At 46.3% G+C, this 21,776-nt stretch overlaps 1 protein-coding gene across 1 annotated transcript in view; it reads right to left on the bottom strand.

Annotated features, from left to right (window-relative positions):
• RIC8B (RIC8 guanine nucleotide exchange factor B) overlaps positions 1–21,776 on the bottom strand; it is a 55,048-nt gene that overhangs the window by 22,196 nt on the left and 11,076 nt on the right. Inside the window, exons 2-3 of the mRNA XM_066590493.1 lie at positions 6,410–6,457; positions 3,927–4,535 (exon numbers count right to left, since the gene is read on the bottom strand). Of these exons, the coding sequence (XP_066446590.1) occupies positions 3,927–4,535; positions 6,410–6,457 (657 nt within the window). The remainder of the gene's footprint in view (positions 1–3,926; positions 4,536–6,409; positions 6,458–21,776) is intronic.

Genomic DNA, 21,776 nt, shown 5'->3' with positions numbered 1-21,776 from the left:
ACAGTTTGATCGCTTATACGATATGCTGCAATACTTTAATATTGCAGTATTTGGTATTTCTGCCAGCATAAGTAGAAGTACATGGCAGCCCTTGGGATCTTCGGAAAGCCCCTCTGTTGCCATGACACCTAGACGGCACCTTACAATCCCATTGTGGGGAGGCCAGTTGGGCGTCCTGAATACCAATTGGGCACTTCAATGCCGCTGTCAGAATTGACATCAGCATCTAAGCAGGGCTGTGGGATCCCTGGAATCACTCTGCAGCTGGACCAAGCTTTTCGGGTTGTCCTTAATTCACGTCTATGGGTTTACGGGCGATTTTGCTGGCCAAGTTGGCAACTGGTCTGATTTTTTTTCATTCATGCTACAATACTAACAGGATATATAACGATGCTACAGCTAGGCCTTCAAATATATAAGCAGATATCCACAAGGAAGACCATGAATTATGTATTACCATCAACAGGAAGTCCATTTGTGCTTTTATGTTCCTTGTGCTTTGCTATGTGATTTTGAGCCATTGTGTAAAGTGGTTACATTGACGATTTCCCCGACATCCTATCTGGTCAGACCGGCACAAATATCATTTTATATATTTAACAATGGAGAGAGGAAGGGTGGCGGGCATTGAGGCGCTGTAGATGAACGCCTATACTACGCATTATCTCCCTCCCTCTCTAGAGAGCCGCAAGTAAAGTTATTTAACTGCTACATCTGCCTTCACAACCCAATTTTTCACACTGCCTCCATCCCATTAATATATAAAAATAAAGCGATTTTGCAATAGGTTTAAATTAAAACCCTCCTACCATTGTGTCTACAGCTCTTATGCGGACAATGTGTCTCCATAGACAATAAACAAACCTTATGTAGTCTTCAAGCTGTACACCATCGATAGCCCATCAATAGCAAATCAGTGAGGGTCTGCTATATGTGACCTCCCCACTGCTCAGCTGTTCACCAGTTCGGTGTGCTTTGCGATTTCTACAGGAAGCAGACAGCTCCAGTAACCACAGCAAAGGACAGACCTGGTATTAGAGGCAAAGTTTCCATTCACTTCAGTGGAAGTTTTCCTGTAATACCAAGCCTAGCCACTGCAGTAGGAACAGAGCTGTCCACTTCCTGCAGATATCAGCTCAGTGCACAAGCACACTGGTCTGGTGAACCAGTATGAGCTGGGATCCCAGGCGGCAGACCCCCACTAATTTACTATTGATAGCCTAAAGAAGTTAGGCTATCAATAGTCTGTAACTCCTTTAAAGCCCCCCCCCCCCCCCCCTACACACATTAGAGTTCAATTGTCCGAATTAACTAATAATGGCACGGCCAGATGACTCTCTAATGTGTATGCGGGCGGCTCAATTCCTCCCAACAGATGAAGTTAGGAGAAAGAGGGAGTGGGAACGCTGAATTTCAGCGCTTGATCCTTTTGTTTCCCGGGAGATAAGCTGCCACTAGAGTTGTTTGGCTGCAAATTAATCCCGCAGTTATAGTTTCTTCCACTTGTCCCCTACTTTTTTCACACGTTTGGGAGGTTAGCAAGAAGTAATGGACAGATAAGAGAGAATGACTGTAGTTTCAGATTGTCGTTTGTTTGTAGTCTGTTACCATGGAGACACATAGGTCTGTATAGGAGCTGTAAAAATAAAGAAATAAAAAAAAACGTTTCAAATTACAACCCATTTCAAAGTTGCTTTATTTGTCCTTTTAGGGACAATAAAAGAAAGGTCTGAAGGTGGCAGTAAGGAAGAACACACTTTGGCAAGACGTCCTAATGTCTGGCATTTTGTCATCTTGCTCTAAAGTGCTGTTTTATGTCTGTAGAAGCTGAAGGGTGCCATTCCTTGCTGCTCTATACAGGATCTATGCTCCGGACAGACCAAGGGTTAATTCAAGGAGCCGGACAAATCTCTATTTTGCTAACTAGTAACCTTTACAGCGGATGGGACATAATCTTATCCCCTTGCCTCTTCAAGAATGGGGGATTGTTTAGTATAGAACACTCATTTTAATGGACTCCATCGCTTCATTTTCCTGCGGTTCCCACACAGACGGCTTCCGTTGAGGTCAATGGAAGCTGTCTGACCCGCAGCCCGTCCGCCACTGACATCGCAGACAGGCTGTGGATTTCACAGGAAAAGCAGGAGTTAAAAAAATAAAAAATGTGGACCATCCGCAGTACAGAAAAGACGACAATACAGGTACACGCAGATGCCAGCTGGGCACAGGGTTGAATTCTGCTGCGGGCTCCTGCATGCGGAATCCGACCCGCCTGTGTGCATGCTTCTTAGACAGACAATCCATTGATTTCAATGAGAACTGTGTAAGGGCCCTTTAATACGGGCCGATAAATCATTCAGATTGCTTCCCTCTGATTGAGCCGTGTAAACAGGCAGTCATTCAGTTAAGAAAGACTGCCTGTTCGTTGTGAATGAGGCGGGAACGATCCCCGGCCCACTCCGCCTCCATTCATCGAATGCTGCTCATTCCTGTGCTTTTACACATCTACACCCGACCGCTCGTTCCGTATAAAAGGGCCCTAATGCTTCGTTTTCCCTGTGGAGCTGCGGCAGGGAAACTGAAAGTTTACTGCCAGATTACAGCTGATCGCTGTAGGGCTCAACAGCAGGACATCCTGCGATTACTGCTGATCATAAGGAGACCCTTCCAAAGTGGACAATTCTTTTTATCGCAAATCGTGGGGTGTGGAGAGGTGGAGAGAAAAGAAAGGAAGCCCCTATGAAAACAAATCCTCAAGGGGGTTATTAACAAAGTTCTAGCAGCCAATCACTACTTGTCGCTGGGCGAATAATCAGTGTAGCAGCCTGACATAGCACAATCTCTCTTGCCAACCAGTTCCTGCGTTTCTGACCCAGTCCTGCGGCCACCTCGCCCCAGCGCTTCCCCAAGTGTCCTGCGGCCACCTCGCCCCAGCGCTTCCCCAAGTGTCCTGCGGCCACCCCGCCCCAGCGCTTCCCCAAGTGTCCTGCGGCCACCTCGCCCCAGCGCTTCCCCAAGTGTCCTGCGGCCACCTCGCCCCAGCGCTTCCCCAAGTGTCCTGCGGCCACCTCGCCCCAGCGATTCCCCAAGTGTCCTGCGGCCACCTCGCCCCAGCGATTCCCCAAGTGTCCTGCGGCCACCTCGCCCCAGCGATTCCCCAAGTGTCCTGCGGCCACCTCGCCCCAGCGATTCCCCAAGTGTCCTGTGGCCACCCACCCAATAAAAAAAAATAAAAAATTGGGCGCACTTTTTTTGGGTGCATAATTATAATATGGCCCTCAGGAAGTTTACAGTGAAGTCAAACTTAGCTAGTGAGGATGACCCCACTTTTCTGGCATTAGTCTCTTCATCATCAAGCGAGCCTGAACCCCCTGTATCCCTGAGTAGGCGTCCGAGGACGGCCCCTGCAGAGCCATTCTGATGCTTAGTGAATTACCCCAGAAAGTTTCAGACACCAGACTTAACTTGGAACTCAGGGATACAATTAAATATTACAGGCCTCAAAAGGGGTGTAACTAAATGGATTTTTTTCGGATTATTTTATTGGTTACCAAAACCAATTTATATGCCCAGAATTTCATCCGAGAAAACCATGACTCCAGTTTTGCAAAACCCGACATGTGGAGCCCCATGGATGCACGAGAAATCACTAAAATTTGGGGCATTGGATTATGTATGGGGCTAGTAAAGCAGCCGAGCATTAGTGCCTACTGGAGCACGGAGATTGTATACCCCACCCCAATGTTCTGCATGGCTGTCAAGGGGGCATTCTGAAGCGATCACAAAATTCCTGCATTACACTGACAATACGCAGCCCCTCATCTTTGTTTAACCTTATGGCGATTTATGTCTGGGTCAGTAACAATCACGGGATTCTGGGTGTCGCGAGCAGAATATACGCCATGATTGCAAAAACAAAGCCATACCTCACTATGGACGTTCCAGCTATCCAGCGTCACATTGAAGAGCGCTTTTAAAGCCTCTATGGTGCAGTCCGCCTCTTGCACAGATAGCACGGTGGCGTTTACTTCAGGGACAGCCTGATACTTCTCTGCCCACTGAACATTCACGATACTTTCCAGGGTCTTGGTCAGTAGGGACAGGCCCTGCAGTTCTTGTTTTAACTGAGCCCTAATGTCTGGATGCAAAAGTGTCAGCAAAAAAAGCAACCGCAGGTCGAAGCAGCGGATGTCGTTGACCGAACGTCCATCCATGCATTTTGTCAGCAGGTTGCAGAGTCCGGCGGCGAAGTTCAGGTCCAGGCTCAGCTTCTGCGCAACGGGACTGTTAAAGACGATATTGCACAAACACTTCAACGCCTCCACGATGACGGGGAAGTCGTCGCCGTCCCCCAGAGTTTTCACTTCAGGGTCCAGCTTTGCCATTTTCATTAGGATTTCCATATTCTTCTTTGTGGTCACTGGAGCTAAAACCTTCTTATCTCGGGAGAGGATGCGGAGGGCCTCCAGGCATGTAATCTGGCAGGATGTGCTCGCTCCTTTATCCAGGACTTCGAAAAGGGCTTCACACAGTTTCTGCAAAGGAGAAAAGAAAAAAGTTAGAAGAACATATATGCTGTTTGAAGACGACCAGTCGGCTCTCCTCGGATAGATACGCTTTAAGGTCCTTTTACACGGCGCGACTATTGGCCACAAATGATCGTCAGCCCAATTATCTGGCCGTGTAAAACAGACAGCAGTCAGCCGATGCTTGTTCATCAGCTCATTGGTGACTTTCAGCAAGCACACAAATGCTTACTGCCATTTGTACATCTCTCCATAGGAGGATCGTGCTTCCACATAAGCCGATTCTAGGTAGATATTAACCCCTCAGCGGCCTAGGACATATATGTACGTCATGAGTGCACAGGGTTTCCATGGAGTGAGATCAGGAGCCAAGCCCCCTCCATATACGGCCGGCCGCTGCCAACAATCAGGGTTCACACCGATCACAGCAGTTGATCGTTTAAACGCCACCTTTCAATTCTGACAGCGGCATTTAAATGCCCCAATTGGCATTCGGATGTCCTAAAGGAGTCACCTCACTAATGAGATGCCGTTTGGTTGTTGTGAATTTCTCCCTATTAAGACGTGCTTGCAGATTCAACAATTCAAATGCGCCTGTGAGCATGAGGCCTTCACAGAATACCAGCAGAGATACCATACACTGCAATACTGAAGTATTGTACAGAACATGGTATAAGTGTACAACAAACAAATCGCATGGTCAAGACTAGAGATGAGCGAGTATACTCACTAAGGCACATTACTGGAGCGAGTAGTGCCTTAGCCGAGTATCTCCCGCTCGTCTCTAAAGATTCGGGGGCCGGCGGGGCGTTGAGAGGTGAGTTGCTGGGGGGAGAGAGGGAGAGAGAGATCTCCCCTCCGTTCCTCCCCGCCCCGAATCTTTAGAGACGAGCGGGGAGCTACTCGGCTAAGGCACTACTCGCCCGAGTAATGTGCCTTAGTAAGTATACTCGCTCATCTCTAGTCAAGACCCCTAAGGGGGAGAAAAATAAAAAGTGGTTAAAGATAAAAAGAATAAAGCTGGCTTCTGCTGGCTTTGCCGTCCCGTGTGAACGAGCTTTCTGAGAACGCTCGTCCACGTGGTGGCTAACGCCGGGATTAGAGTCCGCAGGCGGATTTGCGGCAGCGAAACTCCGGACGAAATTTCCGCGGGAAATCCGCCCCGTGTGAACCCAGCCTAAGGAGGTAAGCCAGCACTAATAGAGATGCGTGCTGATCGGCGTTTGTTACACAGAGCTGGGATTCAGCCAGTGTAAACGGACCTCCATGTATCTAATTAAACAGGCACCCTCTGTTATTCCTCATGGACACTTATGAATTGACTGGGTGACGTAGGTACAGTCTTATACACGCTCGTATAAATATGGCCTAACAGTGCACTGACGGGCACAAAGAGTGCTAGGCCGTATTTATACACGCGACCCCCGTGCAATTTGGAGACGCGCAAAACTCACGGACTGTAATAAGCTGTTATTTTCTATAGGTTAATAAGGAGGTACGTCTGCAATATGCACAGCGGTGCGGTGGGGCTGGTCACAAAAGGCGGGAAAAAAGAAAAATCCAAAAATCTTGGGCCTACAGGCAACCATTCTGTGGCCTCCATCTGGAGCCTCGGAGGCAAGCGTGAGAAAGCAGCCTTAGGGACATGCCTCATTGACGAGGGGATTGTAACAACCTGTTGTCAAATATAACATTTCCAGGAGGAATAACAGAGGAACGGGACAATGCAAATTCTGAGAAAAGATGCTAAAAAGTTGCAAGTCAAAATGGCTATCAAAATGAAAAAGTTTGGAGAGGTTTCCTAAAAATGCCGGGGCCAATGTGCGGTAAACAGATGATTATTAGTACTTGTGTGCGCCAATTGCGTTATAACAGATACTTGCCTTCCTCTTCTCTTCATCCACTGGATCGAACTGGAACATGCTGCGGTTCTGTGTGGAGAAAATACAGACTGAATGAAGGAGAGAGCAGAAATACAGAACAGAAGACACATCCAGCTGGACCTGATCGCCAACGCCGCCATGGGTCTGCGGTCATAAAGTGGCGCAGCCCCGGTTATTCTGCGTTGGGCACTAGGGAGCGTCTGCGGCTAGGCTCTAGTGTTTTTGGACCACTATTTAAATTATTTTTGGAAAGTTTTACAAGATCCTAATGCATCCGCAACACCCGGCCCCCTGCAGTACTGAACATAGCCACTAGAGGGCCCCACGTTTATCCAGGTGCGGCAGACGTAGTGCGAACCCTACAATGCAGCCATATTGCGGTTGTGTAAACCCAGCCTTCTCCCTGAGTCTTATTGCTGGTGGCCATCTTTTAGAGAAAACGCAAATCTGTTTGTTTGATACACATCCACAGTTCTGCTCCAATTTGAGTGACATTTTACCTGAGCGTTCTTCAGCACCCAGCGACTAATACTGGCGGAATTAAATATCGAAAACTCACTGACTTCCCCTGTAATTTTTGTTGTCAATAGCAACTAATCACAGCTCAGCTTCTTATACCGCTGAGGTAAAACAAAAGCTGCGCTGTGATTGGTTGCCCTTTCTTATACCGCTGAGGAAAAACGAAAGCTGCGCTGTGATTGGTTGCCATTTCTTATACCGCTGAGGAAAAACAAAAGCTGCGCTGTGATTGGTTGCCATTTCTAATACCGCTGAGGAAAAACGAAAGCTGCGCTGTGATTGGTTGCCCTTTCTTATACCGCTGAGGTAAAACGAAAGCTGCGCTGTGATTGGTTGCCCTTTCTTATACCGCTGAGGTAAAACGAAAGCTGCGCTGTGATTGGTTGACATTTCTTATACCGCTGAGGTAAAACGAAAGCTGCGCTGTGATTGGTTGCCATTTCTTATACCGCTGAGGTAAAACGAAAGCTGCGCTGTGATTGGTTGCTATTTCTTATACCGCTGAGGTAAAATGAAAGCTGCGCTGTGATTGGTTGCCATTTCTCTTCTGGCCTCCTTCGGCTGAGTTCAGCCCTATTGGATACGTGTGACACATATGGCGTATACGCCGCACATTGGGCTCCGAGCCTCAGGAAGTTACAGAACTAATGGATAAAACTCTCCAACAAGCTAGTAAATCCAGGAGCGAACATCCTGCCATCTGCTGAGAACCGTCCGAGGTGCTTCGGCTTTCATCACACTGCGCTCAGCCAGACTCTGCGCACGCAGATTTACGAGCGATGGCGTACAGTAGGAGCCGGGCTGTCTGAGCAGATCCATATATCTCACAGTAGTGGAATCAGGGTCAGAGATTTCCAGTCACGACTCCGAGGGAGTTCAAGCGACCAGCAGAAACAGCGTATTCCGTCATCGCCCGGCGCTGAACACTCACAAGACCCCACTGGAGCTGGGTGCGCCCTTCTGCAGTTTAGTCAGGCCGCCGGCACACGAAGGATTTGCACTGCTGTATCTGGAGCGGGCGTCCGCCTCCGGATTCCACAGCAAATGCCGCCCGTAGCATACTATGGCAAAACGCGATTTCCTTAACACGAGCGGAAATCGGGCGCGATTTTCCGCTTGCGCAGAAGAAATTGAAGCATGCTGTGATTCTGTGCGGCTTCCGTGCGGATGCTTTCCACGGAGGTCGATGGAAGCCGTCCCCTCTGTGACCCTTGCGCAATCATCATTGTGGAAAGCTCGCAGGATCCACGTCATCGCCTAGCACAGCGTGGCATAATCTGTACTGCCCATGTGTGGGCCAGCCGGCACATCCGCAGCAGATATGAAGACGGCAGACAGGTACGCTGAGGTCACCGGCCGGCACAGACTCGGATTCCCCTGTGGGATCCAACCCGGACGTGTGCAGGCGGCCATAGTTGGGTGCGGGTAGGAGAAGTCCAGGTCACCGGCAGGCCACCTAAATGAGTTCTGTAGTGTGAGGACCCTCCGTTTCTTGGACCCCCCCATGAGTATAACATAGGGAAGTTGAGATCTGCACCTGAATGGGTACATTGCACACAGTGCTAGGACCTAAAGCAGTTCGAAAAACCCTTTCACACTTAGAGGAGAATGGCGCAGAATGTGCAAGCGCACCCTAAAACACTCCCACACGATGGGACTGAGGAAAAGGACAGAGCCAGCAAGGGAGCCACATTACAGTGTCTGTGAGCCCACATAGGGCTTAAAGGGCTATTCCAGAAACTTTTCAAAATTTCCCCAAATATTTCCACTTGTTGCCATTACTCCAAACATCCATCTAATTTATCAAACTGAACTTTGGTGCCTTTTTCTTTGCCACCCTGTGCCATCTCTTATCCAACCAGCTTCAGATAGCCATCTTAAATAATACATTGGCAAACAGTGGTGCAAAAAATACCCGTCCCTTAATGCCCCATCGCCAGTGACTGATAAGTGCGCACTCGCCACTGTACAAACGGTCATGGGTACAGAATGTGAAGACGCCGAGCGTGTCTGACCGGTAACACAGCGGAGCGGGCAGGTTGGAACCATTCATACCAATGGAGAACAAAGAGGGAAAGCAGAGCTTCATAGAACCGGTTAGAACATCACAATATTACAGATCATCACCCTATAAACCATACAACTTTCACTTTGGGATGCCGGAATACCCATTTAAAGGGGAACTCAACTATGGAGCTGCCTGAAATATTGAGGGAAATTGTATAAGTAAAGGGCCCGCCAACACCGACATGTGATCACCCGTGAAAAGCACAGTTTATTGTCAAAAAAAGAAGAAGAAATAAATGTGTAGCGTTTCACAGCTCAATAGACAATAATGGTTAACCCTTTCCAATCCACTGTCTGACGTCTGAAGACATTCTGATTTGAAGGCTTTACAGCTCCGACGTCGGTAGACGTCCGACAGGGTATTCTTACTGTATATTACTGGCCGCTCTGTTGTCAGGGGCCTCAATAGCATGTCCCATACCAAAGTAATGGCTCTAGCCAGCAGATGGCGCCATTGTATAATGGCAGAAAGAGAAAGCCCCCTAGGAAACCCTGAATCCAAAATTGGATTGCAAAGGGTTAAATCTTGTCAGACTATGCGTACATTTTGGCCAAGTTCAGCCTAGCATAGACCTGTGTCTTTTTTTGTTTTTGTGGCATTGAAAAACAGCCTACTTTATTCTTCTTTCCCAAAAAACACACGTATGGAAACGTATACTTTTTCTCCAACATGGCAGTCAATGAAAAACACATGGAAACATATGGCTGTAGGTTACCACATATGCTTAAACATATACGTTTTTGTGAACAGGGGTTAAAAAAAAAAAAACACTTTATAGAAAAAAAAAAGTTTGCAGTGGGTAAGGATACTTTTTTTCATATTCCACACATACCATTTTAAAAATTTGAAACGTATGCTTAAAATGCATGCGCTTTTACACGTTTATCCCCCCCCCTCCCCCCCGGTCTGTTTTTCGCATATGTGAGTCGAGAGGGGTATCGTCATAGCGAGGAGACTTCTAGGGCCATGCAAGCGCCTCTGGGTAATATATGCAAAAAAGGAAGTTGGAATAATACTACTGCAGTGCCACCTCGAGCATGGATGGCCTTATAAGTGCTCTACGTGCTCTCCTTAAGGAGACGTCAGAAACCTCTCACAAGCCGGAAACCTACTGCACACTGATGAGGGGCAAAACCCCCCGAATGTGTATGGATTCTGGCTTGGTTTTCAATTGCCAACCATAGTTGCATAGACCTGTATATAAAGGGTCGGACATTGATTTGCAGGAATGCTGCAAATAGGTGGCGCTGCAGAGGTATTGTTCGATCTCCCTTATTTACATATGTGAAACATACATGAGTGGCAGTGTGGACGGCCGCTAACAATTACAAAGATATGGTCATTATAAGAAGATCACCCATGAAACCTTAAAGACAGTCAGCTATTTTGAAGTGTGTTGCAGAAATACTTGTATTATTCATAAAATAACTGTTCCTCTATTACTTCTCCTGGAAATGTATAATTAAATTGTCAACTGGGTGCTACCATTCCCTCTGGGTAAAGGGGCATGTCCCTACACAGTCCAATCAGAACTGACGAGCCCATACAATCTGACACTATTTATATGGGGAATTGGTAATGCCCCATTTACACGCAATGATTATCCTTCAAAATTTGCTCAAAAAGTGGAACTATTCTTACCGATTGTTCCTTTTCTATGAGTCCATCCTGACGGCACACATGAAGGTTGCCCTTTGACCTTGCTGGGACAGGAAGAGGAGAGTTTAAAAGGCCGCCTCCCACCGCCATTCTCCAGCGACTTTCCAATCATCACAACGGTTATGCGGCCAAATCCTTTTATTATGGGTGCCTGTCCACGGGCATGATTTCACGCCCTCTGAAGCTTTCCATAGCCTCAAGGATCTTCCGTCCAAAGCCAGCTACCTCTCGGAGTGTAGGTCCAAACGGTAATGCTTAGTGAAGGTGTGGATGTTGGACCAGGTAGCAGCCTTCCATAATTTGTTCGGTTGATGCCTCTCTGCGCTTGGCCCAAGAAGAAGCGAGGACCCTTGTTGAATGGGTCCTTACTCCTTCTGGAACCACTAGAGTTTTGGCTTTGTAAGCTTTTTGTATAGCTAATCTTAGCCATCTAGCAATAGTCTCTTTCGTAGCTGCCTTTCCTTTGTTTCTACCTCGAAACTGAATCCCTGACGCTTTGTGAAACTTTTAGATAGGTCGCCTGACGTCTAGGCTATGCATGCGCTGTTCTCTAGAATTTTTGCGGTTTTGCAAAAAGGAGGGCAGGACAATTTCCTGCTCGATGTGGAAACTAGACACGACTTTTGGGAAAAAACCTGGATCAAGTTTCAAAATTATCCTATCGTCCAAGATTTTTAAATAGGGTTCTCTGCAGCATAGGGCCTGAAGTTCACTAACCCTTCTAGCAGTTGTTATGGCTGTCAGAAAGGCCACCTTGATTGACAGATTTCTAAGAGATATAGACTCAATTGGTGCGAATGGATGCTGGCATAGGCTATCCAGAACTAGATTAAGATCCCAGGCTGGAATAGACTTCCTGATGAAAGGTTTAAGTCTGTCGGCCCCCTGCAAAAATCTACGAATCCATTTATTTTTGCTCAGCTGGCAGTCAAATACCAAGCTCAGAGCTGCGACCTGAACTCTTAGAGTTCTGGGGCTAAGACCCATGTCCAGACCATCCTCTAAAATTTGTGATAGGTCAGGTTTATCCGTGTCCAAAACCTGAGGTCTATACCAGTGTGAAAATTTTTTCCAGACTTTGGAATATATTTTTGAGGTAGATACTTTCCGACTTTTAAGAAGAGTTTCAATTACCGTGTCTGGCAATCCTTTCTTCCTCAGCCTATGGCGCTCAGGAGCCGGGCTGTCAATTTCAAATGGTGAATCTCCTGACAAAAGACCGGACTTTGGGACAGAAGGTCCTGTCTCAGGGGAAGTGCAATCGGATTATCTATGAGTAGAGATTTCAATAGCGGGTACCAGGGTCTTTTTGGCCACGCAGGTGCTATCAGAATAACCCTGGTTTGGCTGTTGCGGATTTTCCTCAGAACTCAGGTGATCAGAGGAAGAGAAGGAAAGGCATCGGCCAGAACCATCTCCCAATTTTGGGATAAAGCGTCCAGTGCAAATGGCCCGTCTCTGATGTTCAGAGAATAAAATTTTTGGCACTTTGTATTGTTTTTGTCCGCAAATAAATCCACTTGCGGGAAGCCCCACCGGGCTGTTAGAGACTGGAATACATCCGTATTCAGGGACCAATTCCCTGGATTTATTTCCTCCCGACTTGGATAATCCACGATCAGGTTTAAAGAGCCCTTTAGATGTACTGCCGACAGGGATCTTACATTCTCTTCTGCCCACGTAAATATCATTTTCGACAGGTGTTGCAGGTGGGGGTGCCTGGTTCTGCCATGGTGGCGAATAAAAGAGACTGCTGTTATATTATCAGACAAAAATTTTGACATGCTGTCCCAGCAGTGCACCTTCTACCTGGATTAACGTCTGCCAAATTGCTCCAAGTTCTCTATAATTCGAAGATAGGGAGACCAGGAACCTTGTAGGATAGTATCTGCGACTATTGCCCCCATCCTGATCTACTAGTGTCAGTAGTAACCACTACTAGCGGAGAAGGATCCCATGGTACTCCTTCCTTGAGGTTCTGCGGAGACAGCCACCAATTTAAAGAAGTTTTGACCGCTAACGATAACCTAAACTTTACATCTAGGAAGGACTGACATCTATCCCATACTGACAGTAGTTTTTGTTGTAAAGCTCTGGAGTGAACCCTGGACCAGTTGACCATGGAGAAACAGGCTGACATCTGACCCAGAATCCCCATGGTTTCTCTAACAGAGACCCAACTTTTCTTCTGAAACCTCCTGACGGAAGAAATTAAATCTGTCCTTACTGGAGGGTAAAAAAGAACAATATTTGCGGGAATCTAACAAAACTCTCCAAAAAACTTTTTTGGCATCTGGTTGAAGGCTTGATTTTTAAAAGTTAATCAGCCATCCCAGATCCGAAAAGAGACCTAGAGTCTTGCCTAAATGTTGTTCAATAATTTTGGGATTTCCAGAGACAAGTAATAAATCATCTAAATAAGGTATTCTACAGATTCCCCGATTCCTAAGGAATCCTATCGGTTCTATCATTACTTTTGAAAAAAAAATCTTGGGCCCGTTGAAATGCCGAACGGCAGACAAAACAAACTAAAAATTAAAAATTTTTTACTTCATTCTGACTGCAAACCTAAGGAATTTTTGGTAGGCAGGATGAATAGGTATATGAAAAGTACGCATATTTCAAGTCGATCGTACACAACGTCTGACTGATTAATCAACAGAATTCACGGTATATATATATAATTATTCAGGGATTTTAAATTAAGACTGATTCTAAAAGAACCATTTGGTTTTGGCACCAAAAATAATGGCGAATAATACCCAAACCCTCGCTGTGATGAAGGGACGGGAACCACCACCCCCATCTGTAGCAGGTTCCCTACCCCATCTTCTAATCTAGTTTGCAAAAGGGGAGATTGGTTTGGGGTAACCAAAAATTTCCTAGGAGGCAGGGAATTAAACTCAATTCTATACCCTGATGACACAATTTCCATATCCCAGGGATTCTCCGTAACCTGAGGCCATCTCCCTGCGAACTGGCGTAACCTGCCCTGCCGATGCCGCGCGTCATCCGCAGGTGCGGCCACGCTACCCGACGCCGCCGCGCATCATCCGCAGGTGCGGCCACGCTACCAGACGATGCCGCGCGCCACTAACAAGAGCGGCTACGTCACCGCAAGAGTGGACGCGTTCCCGGCCGAGACAGCGCCCTCTGACATGGCCGTCCCAGCGCCTACAGCTGCAAGTCACCCTACCAGGTAAGAACAGCTGAATCAGGGAAGTCTGTGCTTGCTTCCGCAGCAGGGGCTAGACTTTTGGCAATTGATATGCCTTTTTTGCCTCCTCCGCAGGGATGCCCGGCATTTGTGGAGGGGCCTTCTGCTCTCCAGAGCAGACACCACCAGACTTTTGCCCCCGCAGGGATGTACGGCATTTGCGGGGTGGTGGCGTAAGAAGATCTGCCGAATCCAGGTAAGAAATCCATCCTCGGTACACACGGAACTCTCCCTGTGTCCCGTTGGGACAGGAAGAACACTGGAAAATGGCGGTGGGAGGCGGCCTTTTAAACTCTCCTCTTCCTGTCCCAACAAGGTCAAAGGGCAACCTCCATGTGTGCCGTCAGGATGGACGAAGTGGGAAAGATGTATTTTAAGCGATAATCGTTGCGTGTAAATGCTGCCATCGTTTGCTTTTTTTTGTCCGAACGACTTATAGTAGAGTTTAAAATGCAATGTAATCAGCTGCAGTCCCACGGCAGAACAAAGGGGCTGTATGCAGAGAACAGACCACTTGCTGTTCTCTGCATACAGCTCAGGGAGGCTCATTTACAAGCAAATGAAGTTAATAAGCTACTAATGGGCATTAGTGCCCATTAGCAGCTTATGCAAAATGATCACTCAAACTGTCAATCATCCTATCTTTGAACGAATTTTGAGCGATCATCTTTGCGTGTAAATGGGGCTTAACACCCAATCATTGACTTATTCATATGATCAGAGGAGCACCCATTATCAACATTATCCCCTTAGTGACCAAGCCTGTTTGCACCTTAAATGACCCGGCCAAATTTTGGAAATCTGACGTGTCACTTTAACATAGAATAACTCCATTAAGGTTTTGCATATCCAAGTGATTCTGACATTGTTTTTTCGTCACAAATTGTACTTCATTTAGGTGGTAAAAATGGACAATAGAATTTGTGTTTATATAATATATATATTAAAAATCGCCAAAATTGGGAAGCTTTTGAAGAGAAAACTTGACTTTTTCACATTTTCAATTGCAATGTCAAATATACTGTACAAATTTTTGATAAGATATACATTTCCATCTGTTTATTTTATTCTGGAAGCACATTTGAAAAACTTTAGGTTTCTTTTAACCATAAATTACGTAAAAATTTACCATTAGTTTATTAAAACTTTGAGGAACATTTCTTGACCTCAGTGGCAGGTATAGGGTGTAAAAAGTGGCGCTCTGTGCACCTTCGCAACTCCTAAGGGCTCATGCCTACGGCCGTGACGGGCTCCGCAAGCGGAATATCGCAGCGGATTCTGTCATGACGCGCCCCCCCCCCCCCCCCAAAGACCCCATACTCTCCTCCAGATCGGCTGTGCAGCTTCCATATGACGCGGCCGGCGGAGTGCGTATTTCCGCTATACTTTCGCTGTGCAACAGCGGAAGTATAGCGTGACGTCTGGCTTCCATTGACTACAATGGAAGCCGCGTACGCGTATTCCCGCGACAAATAGGATATGCAGTGGGTTATTTCACGCTGCGGAATTCCGCAGTGTGAGCATTGAGCTATTAGGTTCAATAGAACCTAATACCTGCAGTGAAACGCCGTGGACATTAGCCCTTTAGCCCTTAGACTCATAAGCTTGTTGAGGTGCGGTGGTCTCACACAGAAGGCGCTCAACAAGCTGCTCCTGAAGCTGCAGGAAAATGAGGGTTTCCAGGGAGTTTTTGTAAATTACATAGGCATTACAGCTAGCAGTCTGAATAAGGCAGATCGATACTTTTTATACTATTGGATAACAGTGATCACATGATCAGGGACTGCTCACCGAGGCCTCCGGTCACTTCTCCAGGTTCTCTGCTACCTTTGGTAGCTGTGAGCAAGAAGGTTTTAAATTTCCAAGGCCATCCCATGTGCAGCAGCCAGGGAAAGGTCCATGGAGGATGACCGTGTTGTGAAAAACACATATGGGTGGTCACTAAGGGGTTAAAGGAGCTGCAGGAATTTCTGGCAATTACTGGTCGTGTAGTGCATGTGACAACCATCTCCCGTATTCTTCACGTTTCCGCTGTAGGGTAGGAGACGGAAGCCTTTTCAAACAGAGTAAAACATCCAAGCCCGGATAGGTTTTGCCAAAACCTACATCAAGTCTGCCAGCAGTATGTGGGAGAACGTGTTCTGGTCTGATGAGACCAAGGGTGAACTTTTTGGCCATAATTCCAGAAGGTATGTGTGATACGAAGCAAACACCGCACATTACCAAAAGCCCCCTATACCCACAGTGAAGGTGGAAACAGCATTTATGCTGGTGAAACTGGGACTTTAGTCAAGGTGGAGGGAATTATGAACAGTTCCAAATATCAGTCTATTCTGGCACAAAACCTTAAAAAAAAAAAAATAAATTTAAAAAAAAGCTGAAATTAGAATTTCACCCTAAATCAACAACCCAAAGCATACCTCCCAATCACCAAAAGAATGCCTTTATCAAAAGAAGATCCAAGTTTTGGGATGGCCCAGCCAGAGCCTGGACCTGAATCCCATTGAAGACCTAAGGGTTGACCCGTAGAGGGCGAAACACATGGGATGCCCTCGGAATCTAATTGATTTTGCTATTGCAAGGAAGAGTGGGCCAAGATTGCCCAAGTCATGATGTGCCATGCTGATAATCTATTTGTATAGCGCCAACTTAGTCCGCACCGCTACTGATAGACACCTGCCCAAAAAGACTTCTGTTTGTTTGTTTTTTTAAATAGAATTCTGCAGATAACGGGTCACATTGAAGGTGGAAATAAATCGGACAGGATTCATCTTTGTTGGATTTTTTTAACATGGCATTGTAACGGGTGTGCAGACTTTTTATATTCACTGTAAAGGAGTAAATCAGGAGAGATGGTGGTCAGATGGTGACGGTTGTCTCACGTGTATGGTCAACTTTACTGCTGTTCTGAAGCAAGAAATAGATATCCCCAATGGTTGAAACATGAGGTTACGGCGGTCAGCACAGCCGAAATCCGTCTTGGTTAGAGATGAGCGAGTATACTCGCTAAGGCACATTACTCGAGCGAGTAGTGCCTTAGCCGAGTATCTCCCCGCTCGTCTCTAAAGATTCGGGGGTCGGCGCCGGTGACAGGTGAGTTGCGGCGGGAAGCGGGGGGGGGGAGAGAGGGAGAGAGAGATCTCCCCTCCGTTCCTCCCCGCTCTCCCCCGCCGCTCCCCGAATCTTTAGAGACGAGCGAGTATAATCGCTCATCTGTAGTCTTGGTATAAACATGCCATGAATTTACCTCTACCAAATCTGAAGTTTAACCATTAAGAGGATGAGACTTTTTTCATTTTCTTTTTTTCCTTCCTACTTTGAAGAAAATAGAGCTCTTATTTCTCCATCGACTTAGCTCTCTGAGGGCTCAATTTACGGGGAGAGTTGCATTTTTCAACGGTACTATTTAATATACCATAGAACATACAGAAAAAAGTTACTAAGTGGATTGAAATGGGGAAAAAAAAAAAAAAAAGACAAAAATTCCACCATCTTGGTCTTGTTTTTAATGTGCACATACACTGTGGCAAAAATAACATAACTTTATTCTTTGGGTCAGTACAATTACAACAATTCCAATTTTATATATTTTTTTCCTGTACTACTTTTTAAAGCTAAAATATCGTTGGAAAGACATAATGGGGCGCAGTCACAACCTATTTTATGCCGGTTTCTGGTATACAAGTATCACAAATTTTGCGGCATCTCTCCTTTTTGCACTGGTCCCAGCACTTTTTTGAGAACTGGGTTTATCAGGAGGCAGCGTGACCACCATAGATTGGCAGATGTATAATTTACACCAAAAACTGGCATAAATTATGCCATGTATTCAGCGGCACTGGAAATGCAGGGCTTGGTAAATGCTCCCCAAAATTATTTTCTGCCACCATAACTTTATTCATTCTGTTGAAATAGTTGTGAGAGGGCTCGTATGTTTGTGGGATGTCGTGTAGTTTATATTGGTACTATTTTAGAGTACATACAACTTTTTGATCGTTATTTATAAGAATTTCTCTTGGGTGCAGGGTGACCAAAAAAAAAAAACACATAATTTTGGCATTCTGTTCTTTTTTATGGACGATGTTCACTGTGCAGGATCAATGTGTTATTTTGATAATCAGACTTTTAGGATGCAGCTGTTTTTTTTTGTGCTTTGAATTAAAGGGGTTGTCCAGCGAAAGCAAGTGGGGTTAAGCACTTCTGTATGGCCATATTAATGCACTTTGTAATATACATCGTGCATTAAATATTGGCCATACAGAAGTTATACATTTACCCCCTCCAGTGTTGGCGTCGCCGTCTCCATGGAGCCGTCTAATTTCGGTGTCTTCTTGCTTCTTTAGACGCGCTTGCGCAGTCCGGTCTTCTGCTGTGTGCTCGCTCCGGAGAGCTGGTCTGCGCGGCGTCATCGTAGCTCCGCCCCGTCACGTGGTGCCGATCAGCCAATTAGGTGGCTGTAATCGGCAGTGGAACGCAAGGAAGGAGAAGACAATCCATGGTGCACCATGGGAGAAGACCCGCGGTGCACCATGGGAGAAAACCGCGGTGCACCATTGGAAAGGACCGGCGGTCATCTTTAAAAGAAAAGAAGATGCTGCGCGAACAGGGATGCAGGTAAGTGATTTTTTTTTTTTTAAATAACTAACGGAATTGATTTTAACGGGGCAGAATGCAGTACAATTTAATACCTTAGTATTACCTTATATAGCTTTCTGACAGGCCATCTATCAAGTTACAGGGAATCTGCCCTGGCAGCACTGGGTGCTTTCCCAGGCTGACATGGCACCCGAATATCACCAATCTTGTGGGGAATAGAGGGGGGGGGGGGGTCCTTCACAACCCCCAAATCCAAATCGGGGGATTTAGTGTGGTCAGAATAGACAGTGGCATTTATAGGGTTAACAGCTGAGATCTGCATTAACGTTGATCGCGGCTGCTGCCGGAGGGTGTCGGCACTGTTCGCAGCGGGATCGGCTCCTGAACCCCCTCCATACAGACCAATAGTGCATATAAATGCATGTTCTGTGTCGTTAATGGGGGCGATTGTGTGTACTAGTCTATAACGTAGGGAGCGTTCACACAGCGTAATTGTACATACTATGATACGCTCGCCACTTCCATGATGGTTGCTGAAAATAGTTCTATGACAGAACCCTAAGGCCTCCCTCACACAGGGCGTTTTATACAGCGTTTAGCGCTGCCTTTTCAGCCCAGCGCTAAACGCTGTACAACACTCCCATTCATTTCAATGGGGCTGCTCACACAGGGCTGAAAACGCAGCGCCTTCCAACTCTGCGCTTTGACAGCGATGCAAGTTCTATTTTGGGGCGTTTTCAGCCCTGCGTCGCCCATTGAAATGAATGGGCAGCAGTATTAGCACTGCTGAAAACACGGCAAGACTTGGTGCCGCGTTTATGGCAGTGTTAACCGCTCACTGATTTTCGGGGGAGGGGGGGGGGGGGCGGCTTGCAATAGAAGCCCTACCCCGAAAAACAGTCCCAGCTAGGCTAGATAAAGAAAAAAAGAAAGTAATACTCACCTAGTCGCTGCGGTCCGGGTCTCTGCCGCTGATCCGGGCTTCCCCTGCACTCACCAGTCTATTGCCGTAGGCCAGGTTTGAGAACCCCGCCTCCAGCAATAGAGTGCTGTGATTAGTTGTCGGCGCTGGCTCGATGCCCAATCACAGCCCTTCATTGACTGTCTCAGCCAATCAGAGCTTGCCGATGCTGATTGGCTGAGACCCCGGAGACCCGGACTGCAGCAGCTAGGCGAGTATTACTTTCTTTTTTTCTTTTCAGCATCTTTGGCTGCGTTTTCAGACATCGGGTTTAGACAGCTGATGTGTATGGGGGACCCTTACATGTGCCCTACAAAGGCTAAAACTACACTGCACTTCCCAATTACCCTGAAGGTGTTTGTGGTATTGTCACTTTGGGATCAGAGATTTTTCATGTCTTTATTTTCGCCTTCCAAGAACCAGAACTTTTTATTTTCTCTATTGACAGTCATAGGAGCGCTTGTATTTTGTAGGATGGATACAGATCTATAGATATACAATTCCTATTTTATTCCATAACTTTTTATACATTAACATATAAGACCTCGGCCGGTCACATGGCTTTTTAAATTTTCACACTTTTCCACTCTAACTGGGGCATCCATGGCCCACTTTGTATATCACACCCTTCACTTGTTTGCTTCGTCCAGAGGTACAATCACACTGATCTGAACAGGTATTTAAATGGACACTGTTCATGATGGGGTGAAGCGGGTTATGATTATTTAGAATAGGTATGTTGGAGAAATGGGCCTAGCTGGATGGCTCTATATACCTACCCGTACGAGTGCGAATGCACACCGGGACGAAGAAGTAAGTGATGGATATGCGATGCCCCTTTAATGTCTCTTTGTATCACTTTTTAACATATCTTTATACTAATTGGGTACTGAAATAAAAGATACAAAAATTTTATTTTGGCCACTGCGTAGAAATAAAAAACAAAAATTTAAAAAAAAAAAATGCAATTTTCTATAACTCCCCAAAGATTAAAAGACGTCAAATTCCAGCGACCTGAGGATGTAACAAAATAAGAATTGTGACCCGGGAAAACTAAATAACAGGACAGAGTTAAATACAAGTCCTAAGCCAAAGCTCATCCCAGCGCCAAGTTCCTTCTCATTAAGCGTGAAAGTTGACTCAAAGTCCTGTTTACTTATTTATACAGAGGATCCTCCCCGCAGAGCGCGTCGTACATTACAGCAACATTATACAGCAACGCGTTCCGCTTCCTCCTGAAATATTTATCACCCTTTCATTTAGATTTAACATAGACTTTTCTTTATCCAGCGAGGTAAACGTAGCCGAGTATCTACTAAATGTCATTAATAAGTAAACAGATTTAATGGCAATAGCTATTTTTCTGGCTCACGCAGCTCCTCACAGTTTAGACTGGGCTTGCAAAGATCACAAAGTACGTCATTTGGCACAGATCAAACGCTTCCTTTATGCAAAGCGGCCATGACGTGCGATGCAGGAGGAAGACAACTGAAGACGGATGGGCAAACCAAGCCTGCCAACGTATGGGGAGTCCAGAAGCAGGAGGCGGCCAAAATGTAGTCCCAGGGGCGAAGCAATCAATTTAGGCATCAGACATGATATGTATGAAGGGGGTCCCTACTGAGGACCTTTTTACCTATCTATTAGCTAAAGCAGCGCTATACAGCAATTCTAGCTCTGGGGATTGTACGGGTGAGCATCCCCTAACTCAGGCCCGCACGTAAGGGAGTCATAACAAAGAGCGGCATCAGCGGACAGGGACGGCCATTTATTTATGGCTGCAGGAGAAATGTATACAGAGAAAAAAAATGAAGCAGCTCCTCAGCAGGATGACCGGACTAGACTGGAATCCATTACATGAGAAGGATCCAAAATCCATAAAAATCACGGCTTTTTGGAGGCATGCTAAAATCTCCCCAGCAGGAAGAACATGCAATGGTGTGACTATATGACGCGTTTCAAGTTCTCGTAGCAGCTCTTAGTCATAGCTTAAGAATACTGCGCAGCCGGAAAAAAAAAATTGCAGCATGCTCCTTTTTTTCATGAAATCCACGTGGACGGCTTCCATTGAAGTTAATGGAAGCCGTCTGATCTGCGGCCCTTCCGCAGTTACATTGTGGAAAGCTCGCGGTTCCACATTATCGCTAGACGACACGGAAAACGCAAGACAAAACAAAAAGTCTGTGCGGTGTGCATCCCACCATCCACAGTACTGAAGAAAAGAAAAAAACTGACAGGACGCACGGACGCCGCTGTTGGCAGAGACGAATTCCGTTTTGGGATTTCACATGCAGAATCCAGCTCTCCCGCGTGCTTTTACAATTGCGATCGAGATATCGCTGCGTTT

This window comes from Eleutherodactylus coqui, chromosome 2 (assembly GCF_035609145.1).
Source record: "Eleutherodactylus coqui strain aEleCoq1 chromosome 2, aEleCoq1.hap1, whole genome shotgun sequence".
NCBI classification, from domain to species: domain Eukaryota; kingdom Metazoa; phylum Chordata; class Amphibia; order Anura; family Eleutherodactylidae; genus Eleutherodactylus; species Eleutherodactylus coqui.
The sequence above is the reverse complement of the archived record's forward strand: the minus strand, read 5'-3'. Positions and strand labels throughout refer to the sequence as shown.